The sequence below is a fragment of the Chiloscyllium plagiosum genome, chromosome 12, assembly GCF_004010195.1.
Source record: "Chiloscyllium plagiosum isolate BGI_BamShark_2017 chromosome 12, ASM401019v2, whole genome shotgun sequence".
NCBI classification, from domain to species: Eukaryota; Metazoa; Chordata; class Chondrichthyes; order Orectolobiformes; family Hemiscylliidae; genus Chiloscyllium; species Chiloscyllium plagiosum.
The window spans coordinates 42,035,389-42,058,725 of NC_057721.1; the positions used below are offsets into that span (position 1 = coordinate 42,035,389).

The 23,337-nt window shown below is 41.6% G+C and overlaps 1 protein-coding gene across 2 annotated transcripts in view; it reads left to right on the top strand.

Annotated features, from left to right (window-relative positions):
- Nucleotides 1–22,860, top strand: part of gpr161a (G protein-coupled receptor 161a) — a 39,220-nt gene extending 16,360 nt beyond the window's left edge. For both annotated transcript variants that reach the window (XM_043700886.1, XM_043700885.1), the window contains exons 3-6: nt 12,009–12,733; nt 15,364–15,468; nt 17,557–17,676; nt 22,376–22,860. In XM_043700886.1, coding sequence (XP_043556821.1) covers nt 12,009–12,733; nt 15,364–15,468; nt 17,557–17,676; nt 22,376–22,647 — 1,222 coding nt within the window. In that variant the 3' untranslated portion in view covers nt 22,648–22,860. The remainder of the gene's footprint in view (nt 1–12,008; nt 12,734–15,363; nt 15,469–17,556; nt 17,677–22,375) is intronic.
- The last annotated feature ends 477 nt before the right edge of the window (nt 22,861–23,337 follow it).

The following is a 23,337-nucleotide window of genomic DNA, read 5'->3' on the forward strand; positions in this document are numbered from 1 at the left end:
CTGCAGTGGTCGGTATATTGGGTCCAGGTCGATGTGCTTATTGACTGAATCTGTGGATGAGTGCCAATTCTCTAGGAATTCCCTGGCTGTTCTCTGTTTGGCTTGTCCTATAATAATAGTGTTGTCCCAGTCAAATTCATGTTGCTTGTCATCTCCGTGTGTGGCTACTAAGGATAGCTGGTTGTGTCATTTCGTGGCTAGTTGGTGTTCATGGATGTGGATCGTTAGCTGTCTTCAGTTCGGAAAGGCTCTTGATGTATGGTAGTGTGGTTAGTTCTTTGGGTTGCGGCATGTCCTCGTTCTGTTGTCTTTCCCTTAGGCATCTGTTGATGAAATTGCGTGGGTATCTGTTTTTGGCGAATAGCCACACTACCATACATCAAGAGCATTTCAGAACTGACAGCCAGACTACTGTGACCACTAGGCTTATAACAGCGCACAAACCAACAGCCACTCTCAGACAACAACTCACCAGAACTAAGGACCCGATACCCAGCATGAGCAAAACCAATGTAGTGTACAAAATCCCATGCAAGGACTGCACAAAACACTATATAGGACAAACAGGAAGACAGCTAACGATCCGCATCCATGAACACCAACTAGCCATGAAACGAAATCACCAGCTATCCTTAGTAGCCACACACGCAGATTACAAGCAACATGAATTTGACTGGGACAACACTACTATTATAGGACAAGCCAAACAGAGAACAGCCAGGGAATTCCTAGAGGCATGGCACTCATCCACGGATTCAGTCAATAAGCACATCGACCTGGACCCAATATACCGACCACTGCAGCGGACAGCTGGAACTGACAACCGGAAGCGGCAGATTCAAACCACTACAAATGCCGGAGAAAACATCACAGAAGCGCTTCACAGGAGGCTCCCAAGCACTGAGGATGTCACCTAGACAGGGGATGAAACGTCTGCAACACAAATTCCCAGCTCGGCGAAAAGGACCACAACAACGAGCACCCGAGCTACAAGTCTTCTCACAAATCTTATATGTCTCTATTAAGTCACCTCTCAACCTTCTTCTCTCTAACGAAAACAGCCTCAAGTCCCTCAGCCTTTCCTCGTAAAACCTTCCCTCTATACCAGGCAACATCCTGGTAAATGTCTTCCGCACTCTTTCCAATGTGTCCACATCCTTCAAATAATGTGGTGACCAGAACTGTACATAATACTCCACATGTGGCCACATCAGAGTTTTGCACAGCTGCAGCATGACTTTGTAGCTCTAAAGCTCAATCCCTCTACCAGTAAAACGCACTGTAAGCTGCCTTAACAACCCTATCAACCTGGGTGATAACTTTCAGGGATCTATGTACGTGGACACCGAGATCTCTCTGCTCATCTACACTACCAAGAATCTTACCATTAGCCCAGTACACTTTGTTCCTGTTGCTCCTTCCAAAGTGAATCACCTCACAATTTTCTGCATTAAACTCCATTTGCCATCTCTCAGCCCAGCTCTACAACTTATCCATGTCCCTCTGTAAACTGCGACATCCTTCAGCACTATCCACAATTCCATGACCTTAGTGTCATCCGCAACTTTATTAACCCATTCTTTTATACCCTCATCTAGATCATTTATAAGCATAACAAACAGCAGTGGACCCAAAACAGATCCTTGCGGTACATCAATAGTAACTGAACTCCAGGATGAACCTTTCCCATCAACCACCACCCTCTATCTTCTTTCAGCTAGCCAATTTCTGATCCAAACTACTAAATCACCCTCAATCCCAGGCCTCCGTATTTTGTGCGATAGCCTACCGCGGGGAACCTTATCAAATGCCTTACTGAAATCCAAATATACCACATCCAACACTTTACCCTCATCCATCTGTTTGGTCACCTTCTCAACGAACTCGATAAGGTTTGTGAGGCATGACCTGCCCTTCACAAAACCATGTTGACTATCTCTAATCAACTTATTCCTCTCTAGATTATAAATCTCATCTCTTATAACCTTTTCCAACACTTTACCCACAATTGAAGTAAGGCTCACTACATAAAGATCAAAGCCAAAGGCTCAGCAATCTCCTCCCTCGCTTTCCAGAGAATCCTGAGAAAAATCCCATCCTGCCAGGGTCCTAATCTATTTTCACTTTCCAGAATTGCTAACACCACCTCCATGTGAACGTCAATCCCATCTAGTCTAGTAGCCATGTCTCAGTATTCTCAACAACATTGTCTTTTTCCAGTAGGAATACTGACAAAAAATATTCATTTAGCGCCTCCCCTATCTCCTTGGACTCCTCGCACAACGTCCCACTACTATCCTGGATTGGCCCTAATCTTGCTCTATTCATTCTTTTATTCCCGATATACCCATAGAAAGCCTTGAGTTTTTCCTTGATCCTATCCACCAATGACTTCTCATGTCCCTTTCTGTCTCTCCTTGGCTCTCTCTTTAAGTCTTTCCTGGCTAACTTGGAACTCTCAAGTGCCCTAACTGAGCCTTCACGTCTCATCCTAACATAAACCACCTTCTTCCTCTTTACGAGATTCAACTTCCCTTATTAAATCATGGCTCCCTTACTCAGCCACTTCCTCCCTGCCTGACAGGTACATACTTATCAAGGATCCGCAGTAGCTCTTCCTCGAATAAGCTCCACATTTCAATTGTGCCCATACCCTGCAGTTTCCTTCCCCATCTTAAATCTTGTCTAATCGCATCATAATTGCCTATCAAGGGGTTTAAACTGAGTGAGGAAAAGTTTGCAGCATATCAGCCACAGTTCAGGCTAACAATTAGATGGTCACAATTTACTAGGGATAACATGTAAAGGGAGAAAAAGAGTTTGAGAAATCTCAAATGAGAAAAAATAATTTACTCTCAAAGGGCTGAATCAAGAAACGTGTGATTCTCATGTTTGAGCATATTCAGGTAAGATATTGATCAGAGTTATTTTTGAATGCTAAGGGAATTGAATGTGGTGATGTGGGAAGATGGAGTTGATGTTGAGGATCATCAGCATCTTAGGTGACAGAACAGCCTTGAAAGGCTGGATGACCTACCCTGCCCGTTTCTTGAATTCCCAATTATCTAAATGTTGAACAATACATTGAGATGCTCCAGAGCTTTAAGGAAAAATGGACTGGGGCTGAAATTTTGGTCAACAACATGAATTCTAAGAAGGGCCTTCTGTTCAAGTTTGCAAAGATTTAGGAAGGAATTTGCAGAGTGTGGGGTTTAGACAGTTGAAAGCATAACCTGTGGAGATGAACTTCAACCTTTACATTGAGAATAACCTCCATCAGCACTATCACTGTGCTAAATGGGACAGACTTCAAACAGATCTTGCAACTAAAAATAGGACATCCACGAGGTTTTGTGGACCGTCAACAGCAGCAGAATTGTACTCCAGCTCCATCTGTAACCTTGCTCAACCATTGCCATCAAGTCAGGGATTAACCTTGCTTCAGTGGACAGTGCAGGATAGCATGTCAGGAGCAGCACCAAGCATACCTAAAAATGGGGGGAGGGTGAAGCGCCCAAAACAGGACTAGTTGAATGCCAGACAGCATAAGCAACAAGTGATAGAGTTAAGCGATCCCACAACCAACGAATCAGATCGAAGCTCTGCCACATGCAGTTGTGATTGGTGGTGAAAATCCAAGCAACTCACTGGAGGAGGAGGCTGCACAAACAGCCCCTTCCTCTATGATGGAAGAGCCCAGCACATTAGTGTAAAAAATAAGGTAGTACTGATGTTTGTACTGACATTCAGCCAAAAGTGCCGAGTGGATGGTCCATCCCTGCCTCCTCCAGAGGTACGCAGCATTACAGATACCAGTCTTCAGCCAATTTGATTCACTCCACATGAAATCACATGGTTGGAGGTACTGGGTACTATAGAGTCTGTGAGCCCTACATTCCGGCAATAGTACTGAAGTCTTGTGCTCCAGAACTTGCTGCTCTCCTAGCCAAGCTGTTCCAGTACAGTTACAACACTGGCAATTTCATGAAAATATGGAAATTGTCCAGGTAGGTCCTGTACATAAAAAGCAGGACAAATCCAACCTGGCTAATTACCACCACAGGCGTCCACTTTCGATCAGCAAACTGTGAAGGAAGGTATCATCAACAATGCTATCAAGGAGCACCTGCTCAGTGACTCCCAGTTTGGGTTCCACCAGGGTCACCCCGCTCCTGTCCTCATCACAGCCTGGTTCAAACATGGACAAAAGAGCTGATTTGGTGAGGTGAGAATGACCGCCCTTGCCAGCAAGGCTGTATTTAACCAAGTGTGTCATTTAGGAATCCTAGAAAAAGTGGAATCAGTGGATATGAATGGTTGGAGTCATACCTGGAACATAAGATGGTCATGGTTGTTGGATGTCAGTCATCTCCGTTCCAGGACATCTCTGTAAGAGTTGCTTCGGGCAGTGTCCTAGGCCCAACCATCTTCAGCTACTTCATCATAAGGTCAGATGTGAGCATGTTTGCCTATGTTCAGCATCATTCACTCTTCCTAAGACATTGAAGCAGTCCATGTTCAAAAGCAACAAGATCTGGACAATATCCAGGCTTGGGCTGATAAGTGGGAAGTAACATTTGCAGCACACAAATACCAGGCTTATGACGTCACCGGTAAGACTCCATCTAATCATTATCCCATTACATTCAGTGGTGTTACCATCACTGAATCCCCCACTCTCAACATCCTGGGGGGTTAACATTGCCCAGAAACTCAACTGAACTTGCTACATAAACAGCGGCTACAGGAGTAGGTCAGAGTCTTGGAATACTGTGGTAAGTAATTCATCTCCTTCCACCCCAGAGTCTGTCCATCATCTACAGGGCACCAGTCAGGCTGTGAGGGAAAACTCTCTACTTTGCCTGGATAGGTGCAGCTCCAACAACACTCGAGAAACTTGATAGCTTTTGGGACAAAGCAACCAACTTGATTGGCACTACATTCACAAGCATCCACTCCCTCCACCACCGATGCTCAGTAGCAGCAGTGTGTACTATCTACAAGATGCCCAGCAGAAATACACCAAAGATCTTCAGACAGCACCATTCAAACCCATGATCACTTCCATCTAGAAGGACACGGGTAGTAGATACATGGGAACACCACTACCTTCAAGTTCCCCTCCAAGCCACTCACTATCCTGATTTGGAAGTATATTGCCATTCCTTTGCTGTCGCTGGGTCAAAATCCAGGAGTTCCCTCCCTAAAGGCATTATGTGTCAATATACAGCAGGTAGATTGCAGTGGTTCAAGAAGGCAGCTCACCAACACCGTCTCAAGGGCAACGAGGGACGGTCAATAAATGCTGGCTGGCCAATGACGCTCACATTCCATAAAAATGAGTCAGTTTAATAAAAGATTATAGAGAATGTAAGAGATTACTTTAAAAAAGTTAGGAGGTAGAGAGGGGTCATGATAGATCTTTGGCCGATAGGATTGTGGAAAACCCCAAGGCTTTTTATAAGTATATTAAGAGTAAGAGGATTATCGGGAGAGTGTAGGACCTATTAGAGGCCAAAGGGACAACTTGCATATGGAACACGGTGTGGTCTTTAATGAATATTTCTCATTTATGGTTCGGATTGTGAGGTTTTAGAATATGTTAAGATTAATCAGGTAGAGGTGTTAGATGTTTTAGTGAGCATCCAGATGAATACAGGCCTGATGAGCTATATCCCAGGCTGCTATAGAAGGCAAGGGAGGAAATTGCTGGGGCCCTGCAAACTTATTTAATATTTTGCTGGCATCACAGGTGAAGTGCCTGATGACTGGAAGATAGCAAATGTGGTTCTTTTTGTTCAAGAAGGGCAGCAAGAATAGGCCAGGGAATTAGTCATAGAGATGTACAGCATGGAAACAGATCCTTCGGTCCAGTTCGTCCATGCTGACCAGATATCTTAAATTAGTCTAGTCCCGTTTGCCAGTATTTGGCCCATATCCCCCTCAACCCTTCCTATTCATGTACCCATCTAGATGCCTTTTAAATATTGTAATTGTACTATCTCCCCGATTCCTCTGGCAGCTCATTCCATACACGCACCACCCTCTGCATGAAAAGGTTTCTCCTTAGGTCCCTTTTCAATCTTTCCCCTCTCACCCTAAGTCTGTGCCCTTTAGTTTTGTACTCGCCTACATTAAGGATAAGTTAGTTTAACATCAGTGGTAGGGAAACTATTGGTAAGAAATTGTGAAGGCAGGGATTGTTAGCACAGTTTTGTTAAGGGGAGTTCCTGTCTATGGCTAATCCAATTGAGTTTTTTGAAGAGGAAACTAAATGTATTGGTGAGACTTGTGCAGTTTATGTGGTTGACATGAAATTCAGTTAGGCCTTTGTAAAGGCCTCACATAGAAGGATGGCCCAAAGGTAAAAGCCCATGGGATCTAAGGCAAGTTAGCAAACTGGATCTAAAATTGGCTTCCAGATAGGAGGCAAAGGATGATGGTAGAGGATTGTTTTTGTGATTGGAAACTGTGACCAGCAGTAGAGAATGGGGATTGGTGCTGGGATGTCTGCTGTTTGTTTATATATGTTAATGACTTGGATGTGAATGTAGAAGTTATAATTAGTAAGCTTTCAGATGACATGAAAATTATTGATGATGTTGATAGTAAGGGGGATGGTTTCAGTCTATTATTGATCAACTAGTATATTGGGCAGAGTAATGGCAGATGAAATTTAATCTTGATAAATGAGATGATGCATTGTGGGAGCTTTAGTCATGGAAGGAGATACGCAATGACTGCAGTTCCTAGAGAGTACTGAGCAACAAAGGGACCTTGGTGTACAAATCCATAAATCCCTGAAGGTGTCAGCACAGGTAGACAAGATGGTGAAGAAGGCATACTGGATGCTTGGCTTCATTAGCAGGGGTGTAGAATATAAGAGCAAGGAAGTGTTGTTGTTGTTACAACGTTATAAATATTGATAAGGCTGTGGATGGAATACAGTATACAGTCCTGGTTGTCACACTATTGGAAGGACATGATTGCACTAGAGAGGGTGCAGAGGAGAATCACCAGGATGTTGTCTGGGATGAAAGGTCTCCATTATGATGAGAGACTGAATAGGCTGGGTTTGTTTTCCTTGGAGCAGAGGAGACTGACGAGATATCTACTTGAGGTATACAAAATTGTGAGAGCAGATTGTGAGAATCCAGTCCCCATGTCAGACTTGTCTAAGACCAGAGGGCAAGTGGTTTACAGAAGATCTGAAGGAAAACATTTTTACCCACAGAGAGGTAGGAATATGGAACATGCTGCCTGATGGGGTGATGGAGACAGGTACTCTGTCAACATTGAAGAAGCATTTGGATGAGCACTTAAAATGTCAGGGCATAATAGCTGTGGGCCAAGTGCAGGTTCATGGGATTACTGTAGTTTGGTGTGAAGGAGAAGGACTTTTGCCCGAAACATCGATTTTCCTGCTCCTTGGATACTACCTGACCTGCTGTGCTTTTCCAGCACCACTCTAATCTTGACTTCAGTCTCCAGCATCTGCAGTACCCATCACCCTGTAGTTTGGTGTGTGTTGGTTGGTATAGATGTGGTGAGCCGAAGGGCCTGTCTCTGTAGTGTGTGACTCCAATTCTAAATTTGTAGGGTTGGTGCTTGGATGTAAACGTAGAAGATCGGTTAGGTGAATGCAACTTGATGGAAGGTGGGGTAAGGGTAGCAATGGTTTGGATAAGCTGAACTTGAGGCTGAAAGATGGCACACCAGTGTTGGAGTAATTGTCTGCAGATGGGCTGAAACCGGAGTGGAGGTAGAAGCAGCTGTTGTGACACAAGGTACAAATGGTCAGAAGCTTAACTGGGAGACTGAAAGATGCCAAAGTTCTGACTTGTCTCATTTAGACTAAGACAGTGAATGGAAAGGCCAAAGAAGGCTATCGAGGCCAGGGAACTTGTGCCACAACTAAAGATGACTCAGTATTTCTCAAGTTCGACTGCAGGAGAGTATGGCTCATTTCTGACTGGTTATCAGACTAGCAATCTCTCGCACAGTAGCTATTATAGGTGGTGGTGAACTCGAACCTGATGTCATGAGATGATGTCATCTGAGGTAATGTCAAGGGAAAGCATGTAAGCACTTAAGCACAAAAGCTCAGTAATAGCAGTGTGTACTATCTACAAGATACGCTACAGAAACTCACCAAAGATCCTTAGACAGCACCTTCCCACACCCACAATCACTTCAATCCAGAAGGACAAGAGCAGCAGATACATGGAAACATCACGAACTGCAAGTTCTCATCCAAGCCATTCACCATCCCGGCTTGGAAATATATTGTCTTCACTGTCGTTGGATAAAAATCCCAGAATTCTGTCTCCGAGATTTGTGGGTCTACCTAAAGCACATGGATTACAGTGGTTCGAGAAGGGAGCACACCACGAGCTGCTTCAGGAAAAATAGGGATGGGCAAAAACTGCTGGGTCAGTCAGTGACACCCCTAACCCTAGAGTGAATATATAAAAGAAATGCAGGACACACATGCATTCTTGGGAAACTCTTAAAGTAAGTGTGAAAAGAGAAGCTAAGATTGAGTGGGAATGGAAAAATGACAAAACAAAGTGAATAAAATAAACAACATTGAGTGAAAGGAGCAAATCGGTAACATGAATGTGAATGTAACCTTAGATCAGTGTTTTTCATGTAGGTGCTTGACGAGAGTAACTGAGGTTTCTTTGTCTCTACATGTTTCCTTGTGTGCATGTGAGTTTGTCTGTCTGATTATATATGTATGTTTGGAGTACTCGGCAAAGTGTTTCAAGTCATTTTGATTTCCTACAACGTGTTTGATCACCTCCAAAGATTAAGTAAAAGGTTTCAAGTGATTTCCTTCTAACTGTATACACAGTGGCTACGATTACAAAATATTCATACCTTTTGAAGGAAGTATTCATGAAATGTAAGATCAGTTCACCCTTTTAATGCTTCCCATTAGAAGTGACTAGCAATCTAAAAGGAATTCAACATGCCTCTGGCTTGCTGATTCGAAACAATGAATATGTGACCTCTACAGAGGAGACCAGTTCAGTCACTCATCTGTGGTGTATTCATTAATTTCAGTTGAGATGGGGTAATAGTAGTGCTAGAATGGTGGAAAAAATCAACTAGGTTCCCTGTTCCTGATCGTTTTCCTGCTATTGCACAATTCTTAAAGGTGTGCCTGTAAAAAATGGAACAGATCATTTTAGATGGCTCCCCAGTTCTTACCATTGACCACTTTGGTGTATGAGGCTGCTATACTGTCACAGTGTAAATTTGCTATCACTGTCCTCTTAGGGTAGGGATCTACAAGGCTTGCTTGATCTAATGGGGTCAAAGAGCCTAAAGAGAAGAGGCGGTTGTTTTAACCAGGATTTAGTTTATTGCATGTTATCAGCTATGTTGTAATTGCCCTGATATGATAGACTTTCCTACATAGTTAGAGATGTGAAGAGGAAGTTGAGTGATTAGGATCTACCACTGATCTCTCTCCATCTCCTTTCTTGTGTCAACAAAAGGAATCTCCAAACCATGGTCTGGAGGATTCAAGCTGTTTCTCTCAAAGCTGCTATCCACTGCTGCTTTAATCGTTTGTGCATGAGATCAAGGAATTAGTTTTATTTCCTGTCTTATTTTCAATGAAACATGAGCAAAATGCTTTCCTTGCTGGTCTGTGCTGCATCAGTGTTTGCTGGTAAAATGATATGGCCTGGATTTTGAGGTCAGTGACCAAACAAAGACAACCACTGCTGATGTTGAGGAGAGCTGCTTTGAGACTGAGCAGCAAATTGTGGTAAGAGTTTTTGTTACAGAGACTTCTAGAGATGTACAGCACAGAAACAGACCTTCTGTCCAACTCGTCCATGCTGATCAGATATCCTAAATTAATCTAGTCCGATTTTACCAGCACTTGGCCCGTATCCCTCTAAACTCTTCCTATCATATACCCATCCAGATTCCTTTGAAATGTTGTACCAGCCTCCACCACTTCCTCTGGCAGCACATTCCATTCACCGACCACCCTCTGCGAGAAAACGTTGCTGCTTAGGCTTCTTTTAAATCTTTCCCCCCTCACCCTAAATCTATGCCCTCTAGTTCTGGACTCCCTGACCCCAGGGATAAGACCTTGTCCATGCCCCTCATGATGTTATAAACCTCTATAAGGTCACCCCTCAGCCTCTGATGCTCCAGGGAAAACAGCCCCAGCCTATTCAGCCTCACCATGTAGCTCAAACCCTCCAATCCTGGCAACATCGTTGGTAGACAGTTGATTATCATGTTGTTTATTGAGGATTCTCAATGTTATCGAGCTGTCCAAATGACTAATGACATTTAAGAATTCTCTCAGTAAACCAGGAAATAAAAGCTACTGAACTCCCATTCCTTTATTAAACGTGTGAGAGCCAGTTGAAGATTGATACACGCTGGGGTTCAGGTAGATTGATACACGCTGGGGTTCAGGTAGATTGATACACGCTGGGGTTCAGGTAGAAGCTGAAATATCATGAGCAAACACTTGGGGGAAACAAAGTTACAAAAATCTAGTTGAATTCAGTCCATAATAATGCAGACGTGAGAATAAAAACTTTTTTCTTGGACCAGATACAAATTAGTTGATTAGTAATTATTACTTGGATCGCAGTTTAACAGTTGCACCTCATTGAAGAAGAACCTTTTAATAAGTTTCAAACCATGTTAATTGAGTAGTAAAGGAATCCATTGATTTTGCTGTATGCTGGCTTCTGGTGTCTACGATACAGCATGTAGCAGAGCAATGAGTGTCAGATCATACCCTCAGGATTATCATATTATTCTATGCAAATGCTAAATCTTGAAGTTGTGACCAGATTCAGCGGGCTAAGGATGAAAAAAGCTAACACCGTGCATATTTCAGGCCAGGGTTGGTCTGCACCAGCAAGCAGGTAAATGATTGATTGTCATTGGGAAACAAGGTGGAGGCAAATGCAGAGAGGTGGTTTTCAATGGTTCTCTCGCTGCCATCCTTTCCTAACTCTAATTCTCCCCAGTTTGGGGCAAATGGAGAATCCCCTCCAGTAGGAAGGTCACCTGGATCCCTGATTGGGAAGACAGTCAGTCTCTTGTTTTACCAGCCAGGAAGGCTTGTGTTGGGCTTGTGGCTTTGTAGTGATTGTTAGCTGACCACTGATAGAGCTAATTCATGGCTAGTTGAGGATGCCACCCATGAATCCCTTTGGATTCTGAGGAACAGGAAGACTGAGTATCTCTCCAGGACTAACAACTGCAATAATGTATTCTTCTCACCACCTTACTTGCTATGTCTAGAAAGGGGAAAATTGCTCCTTGTAACTTATCTCCAATCTCTCAACTTCTGTTTGCTTCACAACCAGACCATTTTTTGTTTGTTGTGGAGAATAAACTGATGAAGTTAGTTTTCATTAGATAAAAGGAGATTGAGGGGGGACCTGATCGAGGTCTAAAAAATCATGAAGGGTATAGACAGGGTAGATAGAGAGAAGTTTTCTCCAGGGTGAAGGATTCAACAACGAGAGGTCACGCTTTCAAGGTGAGAGGTGAAAGGTTCAAGGGGGGTACATGCAGCAAGTACTTCACACAGACGGTGGTAGGTGTCTGGAATGCATTGCCAACAGAGGTGGTAGAGGCAGGCACGGTAGATACATTTAAGATGCGTCTGGACAGATGCATGAGTAGGTGGGGAGCAGAGGGTTACAGATGCTTAGGAATTGGACGACCGGTTTAGACAGTGGATTTGGATCTGCTCAGACTTGGAAGGCTGAAGGGCTTGTTTCTGGGCTGTAAATTTTCTTTGTTCTTTATTAAGTTAAATTCTTGGACTAAATTTAAATTGGTGTTTCCGTTGTTACTACCTCATTAACTTCAACTTGAGTATGTTTGCTAAAGTTTTGTGGGATTTTAGTTTATTAACTAGGACAAATAGCAAAGATGATAGTCTTGACATTTGAGTTGCTAGGTACGACTGACATTTTCTTGTCCAGTAATTTTCTTTTATTTTCCTGCAGGTACTATGCTGTTGTTTACCCAATGGTATATCCTATGAAAATAACTGGGAACCGTGCTGTTGTTGTGATTGCGTATGTGTGGCTGCACTCATTGATTGGATGTCTTCCTCCTCTCTTTGGCTGGTCCACATTTGAGTTTGACCATTTCAAGTGGATCTGTTTGGCTGCATGGGACAAAGAGTTAGGATATACTGCCTTTTGGCTGATTTGGTGTGCATTATTGCCATTTTTAGCAATGGTTATTTGCTATGGTTTTATATTCCGTGTGGCTAGGCTTAAAGCCCGTAAAATCCACTGTGGAACGATTATAGTTGTGCAGGAAGAATCCAAAAAGGATGAGCGAAAAAATTCCAACTCATCTACCTCTTCATCAGGGAGCAGAAGGAATACTGTTAATAACATTGTTTATTCAGCCAATCAATGCAAAGCCCTGACAACAATCCTGATTGTGATTGGTGCTTTTGTTGTCACATGGGGCCCCTATATGGTAGTGATTAGTACTGAAGCACTTCATGGAAAAGGTAGTGTCTCTCCAGGAGTGGAGACGCTTGTAATATGGCTATCCTTTACTAGTGCAATTTGTCATCCACTTATCTATGGAGTATGGAATAAAACAGTTCGCAGAGAGCTTCTGGGGATGTGCTTTGGTGACAGATACTACAGGGATTCATTTATTCAACGTCAGAGGACTTCCAGGTTATTCAGCATCTCCAATCGCATCACAGGTAACAGAGGGAAAGGGAGTGGGTAAAGCTTTTGCTCTGATGACTGCATCATGAAAATATGTGTTTATTGCCTTTTTCTTTCTCACTTGCTGCGTTCAACAGATTTTGGTTGGCACTGACACTGGAGAACCAGTATCATCAGAGATTTGATGAGTTTAAAATGTTCTCTGATTTCTTTTAAATAAAATATTGTTTTCATAAGTCTGTAAGAATCTGCTTCATCAGTTTTATGTGAATCATCTTGTAATTAAAATTCACCAGCCTTGATCTAGATTTGATGAGCATTGGTAAATAGGTTCCTGAAATACTAATTGAATTATGTCAAGCTTTTGGGTGTTATAATCTATATAGTCTTTCTGTTCCCATTATTTCAGGGGTCATCTAAGATTACTAAAAAGCAGACTGGAACAAATAACATACCTAAATTATGATTAGTTGGGAGAAATCTTTTTGCCGTGTGTTCAGATCTTGACTTGCAGCTAAGAGGAATGCTGATGCTTACTGCAAAGGCAGCAGTTGAGAAGGGGCGCTGAAAAGCTGACAATTTGTTTATATGCTGATGTTGTAATTGGCAAGAGCAAGGGATAAACATCTGTTTGAGCTTGTTGTAGGCTCGTGATATTGTGATGGTTTTACAATGATTTGGCAATATATCTGCAGGTCTATATTTCTGCTGCACCAGTTTATAAAATTTTAATTCAACATTCATGAGATTGCTTTGCTTTGTCTTCTGAATATGAATCCTCTGGTTAATGTATTCTGGTGCTGTGACAGCTGTTTCTGCACCACAAACCAAATTTTTTGTGGGAAACCGAGTGGAATCCGCTATTCATAGTCAACAAACTTGCTCAAGTGAAATGTGGGCAATGACCTGCCAGTCTCACCTGTATGAAATTCCTTTGGGGTTGGTCTATATCTAGCGGGTGTTTTCCAACAGCTTGTTGTCAAGTAGTTCAATGTCTTGGTGATGGATGTGCTGCCGTAAACACTAATGCTGCATTTTACATGTAGGTCACAATGTAGCCCCAGTGTCATCAGTAACATGGCTTTCTTTTGCCCCTTAGTCTAACCCAATTTGTTCAGGGAGGGCAGCAGGGAGGAAGGACACAAGATTAGGATGTCCAGATGGTATGAACTCAAGGCGCTATTGTTTTAGCTGGAAGACTGGGTGGATGCAGAGGGGAGGGTGGACATACTAGCAGCACTAGCCAGGCATGTTGGTTTCTAGCTGCTGTTCCTTGTCTTTAGTGAGTTTCATCAGAACAGGGAACGTCAGCCCAGATATTCACTGATTTATGAACACAGCCAATTTAAACATGAAAGTACCTTTATAGGGAGCCCCTTGGAAACTTTGGGCCCACACATTAAGCCAAGGGTGGACCAATTGGATTGAGGTGGCTGTGCAGCAGTGAGTCAGTTAGAGCTGGAGGAGGAAGATGGTAGGATAATGGAAATGTCACTGGACTAGTAATCTGGAGCCCAGGAATGGATTCACGAGTTCAAATCACATCAGGGCAGCTGGCTGAATTGTCATTGAATAAAGTCTGGAATTGAAATTCAGTCTTTGTGACTGTTAGATTATTAATGATGGTTGTAAACACCCATCCTTGCCTAGCGTGTCCTCGTTGTGACTCTAGCTCTATAGCAGTGTGGTTGACTCTTTACTGGTCTCTTAAATGGCCAAATAAGCTGTTCAGTTCAGGGATAATCAGGGTTCGGCAACAAATGTTGACATTGTCAGCGATTCCCACGTTATCATGAATTAATAAAGGGAAAAAATTGATGAGATGGGATCATAAAGTGGAGCATTACTGAGTGAAGCATTCACCACTTCTCATTCTTAACCAGTCTCTCCTGAGAATTGTGGACTTGAAGTGCTGGGTTGACCCTGCTTATTGAAGGAAGAGAGTGGGGGGCTTGGGTGCAGAGGGAATACAGAACACACAGGTGCTCTGACTGTACAGGGAGGTGATCATGTCTGGTGTGAGGGTTGAGGCTGTCAACCTGTTATTGTCAACACGAGGGATCATCTGATCCATGCACATTTCAGCTGAGTGCTTGTAACCCTACTGGACAGCATGGTCTGTTTAAGCTGGCTGGGAGAACACGTCCATTGACACAATTTGGATTAGATTCACCTTTATTCTCACTGAGGGACTGACTTCCATTTCACTGGTCTTCACGGCCCCTTTGCCATCGCCCACCCTCTATCATTGCCTTTAAAAAGTGCAAGTTCACTTTGGTGCATGTCTTAACATTTATATTGTGCAAACAAAAATGAGGAAAACCTGACACACTGTCCTCTGCTTATGGCCTTGACCATGTGGAGGCAGCCACCTATTTCTAAATAAAATGTTTCAGTGGCTTATTTTACATAGTAAAATTCTGAGGTGGAGTGATGTCTAGTTTGGCAAGTCGTGGTTATTATAGTGTATTACTTAGTGTGTGGCCTTGGAAAAGAGTTATGCAAGTGCTGATTCATTTCTGTATTTTGCAATACTGGTACAATTATTCATGTAAATAATTGCAAATGACTGCATAAATTAAATATTTTATTTTAAAATCTTTTTTTGAATGCAGTTCATGAAAAAAATAAATTGAACATTACATTTTCTTTATTGCTTGGACAGATTTGGGGTTGTCTCCTCATCTCGCAGCCATGATGGCTGGTGGACAGTCTCTAGGACAGAGCAGTAGTACTGGGGATACAGGATTTAGCTTTTCTCAGGATTCAGGTAATTGTCCTTGCTGTTTTATTTACAGCTGACACTATGCATAGGCATTTGTATATCATCTTCTATTACAACTTTAAAGCTCATTTTAAAATTGTTATTTTCAAAGTTTTTCATAGTCCTGTCCTTCCTATGGTTGTAATCTATTCCAGCTCCTCTGAGATATCTGTGCATCCCTTTGGAGCATCTCTGATTTTCAGCACTCCATCACTGATTGCCATCCGCTCAGTTGCCTGACCCTTTTGTATTGGAGTTCCATTCCTAACCCTCTCCCTAGCTCTACTTTTCCTCAAATAAATTCCTTTTAAAATCTACTCTTTGACTGAGCCTTTGTTCACATGCCCTCTTTATACCTTCTGTGGCTTAGTGTCATATGTTTTGCTTTATAATGCTCCTGTGAAGAGTCTTACTTCATTTTATTGTGTTCAAAGTGATCCATACATCAGGTGGTTATTATGGTGTTGCAGAAATGATTAAAAAATTTTGAAGCTACCAAAACCATGCGTAAATATATATTATACTTCCTCATTTGAGTTTTCACACCTGAAATGGTGATGGAATATTTTGTGCAGCAGTATGTGGCTATGTAATTTATAAGTAAATGACCTACATCTCGGTGCAAAGCCTGGAAAACTTAAAGTGCCACAAAAAGTTGACACTAACTTGATTTGCTGCTAATTTGGGGCACGAGTCAAACTACAGTTAAACCAATGAATGAAAACTGTAGAGCCTTGAACTTATTTTGAATGCAGTTTTCTATTCTCGATCTCATCTCACGAGAGAGAGAAAGGTGATCTATTCCCTATCATTTTCTTATGCCTGCTTTGAATTTTCACTGGAAATCATGAGTAAGTGTTTCATTTGATTTTTATCTCTGACTTTCCTTTTCCTTCTGTCATGGTTTCTACGTGCAGTTGTGTTGCTGCAGAGTCTACCTCGTTCGGAATAGAGACCAAACCTGCTTTTCCCCTTTAATTTACTAAGTCTTAGTGTTTTGACGCATTGCTTATAAAAACAGGCTGGGATGCAGCTTTTGTTTTTAAAATTCAACCCAAACCAATGTAGAGATACTGCATTTCTTCAAGCTCCTGTCAAAAACAGTTCATAATTTATGACTGAATCAGAGAACCATATGTTCATGGATCTTGTTGTCACCCAAGATGGCAGCATTTAATCTAGGCAGGCAGGAGGACGTGAAGCATTTTCAGACATATAGTTGTTTTGGTGTGCTAATCTCCTGTTCCGGCTTGCCTGATACAGTCATTAAGCTGGACCGTCATATTCTACCAAAAGAGTTCCTTGTCCACTTGGAGTCAGAGTTTTACAGCACAGAAAGAGGCCCTTTGGCATATTGTGGCCACGTCAGTCATCAAACATCCATTTATTCTAGTCCCATTTTCCAGCACATAGCCTGTACACTGTGATGTTTCAAGTGTTCATCTAAATAATTCTTAAATGATTTGAGGATCCCTGCTTCTACCAGAATTTTAAGCAGTGAGTTCTAGATACCCACAATCCTGTCGATTTGAAAAAAGGGTTTTCTCTAAATCTTATTCTTACCTTTTAAAACCATCTGGTTATTGACCCCTGGACAAAGGAAGAAACCTTATCCCTCTCGACCTTCAGAATTCTGTCCAACTCAGTCTGCTTGCACCTTAGCATTCTCTGCTCTAAAGCTGGGTTGTTTTCCTATGTAGTCTCTCAATAGCTGAATCGCTCAGGCTCTGACCCAGGCAACAGCCTGGTGAATCATTTCTTCACCCCATCTAGTGCAATCACATCCTTCCAATAAAACTGCACTCTTCCACCTATGGATTAATGTTACCTACAGTTCCATCAAAATCTCCTTGCTGTTGTATTCAGTGCTTTGAATAAAATCAAGTATGCTGTATGCAGCCTTCCGTTAGTCAGCAAGTTAATAATTTATTCTTATTGCTGTTTGTGGAATCTTTTCTAGCTAAACCTAAAGGATCTTGCAATTTGTTGGTCAAGTTATTAAACTGTTCTAGAAAAATTGTTCACTGAAAGCATCACTCTGATATTCAATGTCACAAAATCCTGCTGTTCTTGCCTATATTCAATGTATTTTAGGTACTGATGTCATGCTATTGGAAGATTTCAATTCAGAGGGCACTCATTATTCGCACCACAACTATTGTTCCAGTCGAAGGCGGAGTTCTGTGACAATAGATGAACTTCCAGAACCAAAAGGTATTTATAAAATTTTTTTTAGTAAACTAAATACTTTTTTTTGCTTTTTATGTATTTAGTACTGCTCTGGTAATTTTATTACATACATTTTCCTTTGTTTCTTGTTTCCCTTTTGGTGTATGTGCTACACAAACAGAAATTGTAGTGCGTGTCCTCAGCAATTCTTTGTTATGCTAATATATTTCACAATGTCCCATAATATTTAAAAAATATACATTTATAAACCAGGATAAATGAGGTTAATTTTCATTTTTAAAATGTGATACTGTAGTGTATCTGCATTTCATACTTTTTTTCCCTAAAAGTGTAAAAGTAGTTTATGTAGAATTATTGGTGCATTACAGTTATTTGTATTAATAGTGCTTTATTTTGGTCCACGTTCATTTCAAAGCATGGACTATACCTATTTGGGCTGGACTTCTTTAAACTACCTTAAATCAATCTCTGTCTACTTCGCTCCTTTCTCTTTCAGGACTTTAAAATTGTAAGAAAGACTCCTGCAAGAAAAATTACACCAAATGTGTCCAGGGCTACTTTAATAGATGGCTTTACTTAGCCTTGAGCTGTTTTTAAAAATAAGCTATACTGTCTGCCAGTCATAGTCATAGAGATGTACAGCATGGAAACAGACCCTTTGGTCCAACCTGTCCATGCTGACCAGATATCCCAACCCAATCTAGTCCCACCAGCCAGCACCCGGCCCATATCCCTCCAAATCCTTCCTACTCATATACCCATCCAAATGCCTCCTAAATGTTGCAATTGTACCAGCCTCCACCACATCCTCTGGCAGCTCATTCCATACACGTACCACCTTCTGCATGAAAAGGTTGCCCCTTAGGTCTCTTTTATATCTTTCCCCTATCACCCTTAACTTATGCCCTCTAGTTCTGGAATTCCCGACTCCAGGGAAAAGACTTTGTCTATTTATCGTATCCATGCCCCTCATAATTTTGTAAACCTCTATAAGGTCACCCCTCAGCCTCCGATGCTCTAGTCACAATGTTATCTCTTTCACCTGCATTTCTAACACCATGACTGAGCCCTGGCCGGAGTTGGAAGAAATTCTGTTTATGGATAGTGACTGGGTTTAACTTTTGTTCCGCTTTGACTGCTTTTAAAGACTTCTTCTAGAAACATTTACTTAAGGGGAAACTCACTTCTGTTCCAAAGAGTGCTCAAGCATGACCTCCACCCCTCTTCCTATGTTTAAACTACTGTCAGTTCACTATCCTGCTTTTCAGTGGTAGCTTGCAAATCCCTTACAGTACTTATTTAAACACACTAATAGGATATTGGTCTCGCTGGCTGGGCCAGTATTTATTGCCCATTGCAAGGTGGTCTGCCGCCTTGAATTGCTGAAATCCTTTCTTAGTCAGATGTGTTGTTGTATAATCTCTGCAACCGAAATCTATTGTTATAAAAAGCCATCCAGAACTCTCAAAAGATAGGATGAAATTTGGATTAATCTCAGGCAGTCTGAAAATACCTTACAACCAGTTAAGTACTTATGTTGTCAATTGTGGTTTAGGGAAGAGTTGTCATAGTACTGTCACATTTCTTCATGCTTCACCCTGGCCTTTCAAACCGCTCTGAGTATGCATACTACACCATCCCAATTCTGGAATACTCCAGCATTCAATATGACATTCTAATGATCCTTACTTATCCTGCTATCCTTGTTTGATGAGTGCACAATTGCTTCCTCTGATGTACTACTGTGCCAAATGTTTCAATAAGCCATAATGCAATAGCCTTAGGAAAATTGAATAATGCTTTTTCTTTTGTGGATTCTGCTGGCTATGCTACTATGTTTATTGTTCAACTCTCTAATTGCACTTGAGAAGGTGGTGCTGAACTGTCTTCCTGAACCGCTACAGTCCATGTGGTTAAGGGTCATCAAAATGCTGTGAGGAAAGGAGTTCCAGGATGTTGATCCACTGACTGTGAAGAAACAGTTATTTTCAAATCAGGTTGGGGGTATGGCAGGAGAGGAATCATGGGTTCAGAAGGTGCAGTCTAAGGAGCCTTCCTACAGTGCATTTTGTAGATGGCACACATGGCTGCCACTGTACATTGTTGGTGATGGGAGTGAATGGTTAACATGATAGCTGGAATGCCACTCAAGTGGGCTGCTTGGTTCTGTATAGTGTCCAGCTTCTTCAGTGTTGTTGGAGTCCTATTCATCCAAGCAAATGGGGGGTATCTCACCAAATACCTCAGATGGTGGACAAGGATTAGGAAGAGACAAGTGAATATTTGCTGCAGAATTCTTAGCCTTTAACTACTCTGTTAGCCACAGTGATCAAATAGCTGGTCCAGTTCAATTGCCGATCAATGGTAACCCCAGAATATTGATTTTTGGAGGTTTCAGCAATAGTAATATCATTGAATGCCAAGAGAATATGGTTAGATTTTCTTGGGGATGGTAATTGCCTGGTATTTGTTTAGCATGAATGTTACAGGTCACTTGCTTAGATGTTGTTTAGGTCTTGATATAAACGGGCAGTGACTGCTCTAGTATCTAATAAGTCATGTGCTAAACAATGTGCAATTATCAGCTAATGTCTTCACTTCTGATCTTATGATGGAGGGAAAGCCATTGTTGAAGCAGCTGACCCTAGGACAGTACCCGGAGGAACTCTTGCAGTGATTTTATGCAACTGAGATGATTGACCTTAAAAACACCACACCATCGTCTTTTTTTATTCTGATCAGTGATGCAATTGCTGGGAAGGTGCCAATGTTGTAGTATTACTGGATGGATAGACGCCTAACTAATACTGGAGAACAAATCTTCTGTGCTGCTGTGGGTATGTTGTCTGGGCCCATAGACTTTGAAGTATCCATTGCCTTCATCTGTTTCTTGATAACACATGGAGTGAATTGAATTGGCTGAAGCTTTGCATCTGTGATACCGGGACCTCAGTCGGAGGCTGAGGTGGATCTTTCATTTAGTACATCTTAACAAAGATAGCTGCACTTGTCTTTTGCACTAATGTGCTTGACTTCTCCATTATTTAGAATGGAGATATTTGTGGAGTCTTCTGCTCCTGTTAGCTGTTTAATTATCCAGCACTGCAGAATTCTGGTTGCAGCACCTCTTAGCTCTGTCTGTCGCACGTTGCCTCCACTGTTTATCATCTAGGTAATCTGCATGTTGTACAGCTTCCAGATATTGACACCTCATTTTTAGCTATACCCTCCTGCACTCTTCATTAAACCAAGTTTGATCCCTAACTTGATACTGGTAGATATCAGATCATATCAGGTCAAGAAGTTACAGATTGCAGTTGAATACAGTTCTCCTACCACTGAAGCAGGAGGCCTAGGTTTTAATCCTACCGCTACTGATAGTCACAGAAATTCACAGATGGTCAGTTTTGAGTTAATAAGCTGTAACTTAGTGGGTACAATTCTGATTCCTAGCAACAGGTGTACTTCTCTGCCTTTTATGGCTCCCTTAGCTGGTTGCTCAATTTATTACCAATGATCCTGGTATACTGAGTGCTTTCCTGTCTCATGCATGGTTTTGAGAGATCTGGATGTTTCCTCCCAAGCAGCAGAAAACTAGCATACATGCACAGGAGGACTTGAGAATGTAAGTGGCATATTCACCTTTTATTGTAAGGGTGTTGGAATTGAAGAATAAAGAATTCTTACCACAGTTGTACATGTTGCGAAGACCAAACCTGGAGTAGTATGTTAAGTTTAGGCTCCTTATCTGAAGATAGATATACTTTCAATTAAAGAGATTGTTCACTGCATACATTCCTCAGTTCCTGAGTGCATTCAGGGTGAGAAAGCTTTGACACTAGGAACTATAAATTGTGGTGCAAACAGTGAACTCGAGGTCAAAAATGATGAATAGTAGAGCAAGCTGAGGGAGCTATATGGTCTACTTCTCCTATTTCTTAATCATGAAGGGTAAAGAAAGGGTGACTTGAACTCACCAATGATGGCATAATGCAATTTACAAGAGAATGTGCAGTGCCACTCATTTAATTGAAGTATGGTCATAGACGCTGTCCCGATCATACAAATACATTCAATTCTAATTAAACTACTTTGCATGGACAGCAAATGTAATACATAGGTTGGATGAGTTGCACACTTGCTTTCAGCTAGATCTTCTGTCAATTGCTTACATTACTTGATAGTGTATATTGTGTCCCACACCTTTATAACCATTGTTGAGATATGTTTGTTTGTGGTGGTTAGGATTATAGGAGAAAGTGAGGACTGCAGATGCTGGAGATCAGAGCTGAAAATGTTGCTGGAAAAGCGCAGCAGGTCAAGCAGCATCCAAGCACCAGGTGAATAGACGTTTCAGGCATTCCTGAAGGAGGGCTCATGCCCGAAACGTCGATTCTCCTGCTCCTTGGGTGCTGCCTGACCTGCTGTGGTTAGGGTTATGAAGACTGAAAAGTAATGTGTCACTTGCCAGCATTAAGATGCCTGGCTTGCTGATAGTAGGGCCTATAATGAATGATCAAATTAACAGGTTCAATTTTGAGAACTGGGCAAATCTTTTCCATTACACTTGGGGAAAGCTTAATCAGTGTGGTTAGCCTGTTGTTCGAAAAATATCACACCAAGGAATTGATCACCAGAGAAAACTAAAGACACACATAAATAAATGTTCAGATTATATAGAAAAGGGGTAGAAATGTTTTAATTCAAGATTGTTCTTTTGCAGAGGAAGCTGATCGCTCTTCAGTCCTGCAAATCAAAGCAGATGTTCATAAAACGCTGGATAATTTTGCTGCCAGTTTGGCCAAAGCTATTGAGACAGATGCCAAAATGAGCCTTTTTGGAGAGAGTGGTTTACCTGGAGATTTGTTTACTATTATTAAAGCTGTACCTGGAGGTACCAGTAAAGGAAACAAAGTCTCTGCAGGGCAGAGATTACGGCTGGAGAGTATTGATGAAGGAATTGTTCATGACGGCACAGAGCAAGATAGTGCTTGAGAGGTTTGAAACACTTGCAATATAGAAAGGACACAACCTTAAGCCTCAGCCATCTGACGTGGTGAAATAAATGTTAAGTGGCTGTTACTATGCTTTCACTTACTGTATAATTATTCCAATATTCTAAAGTGTGATTGGAGAGGAACTTAAGTAAGTAGAAAGAAAATTTGAAGGAAGCCAAAGAAACAAGTTTACAGATTTGACATCCATGTACATTCAAATGTACTTATTTCTATAATTTGGTTTGACATACAGAATTCATTTCTTCAAAAGAGGTTTTTAAGAATGTTGGGATTTACTAATTCTAGAAAGCAGAAAACCACTAAAGATTTGTTCCTCACTTCCAACCATAGCTGCTGGTGTTTAATAACAAGGCTGTGGCAGCAGCAACATTAGGATTAAGAGTAAATGCAATAAAATGTCCATCTGTAATGTCATATTTTAAAAACCATATCTGAACTTTCAGCTACACAATTGGTTATAAAGGGAAAGTTCTGGTTCAGCAAAATTGTTGCTGTTTTGGGTTTCTAAATCCTCTTCAAATGTTGTTAGTTCATTTCCAGTTGGTAATGTCTTAATTATTAGTTTCTTTTTTTAAAAACAGAAGGTTTTGGATGCCCATGGAAAGGTTAGAACCAATAGAAATGGAGCAGAAGCCAAACCATTATATAGCTGACTGATTAAGAGTTA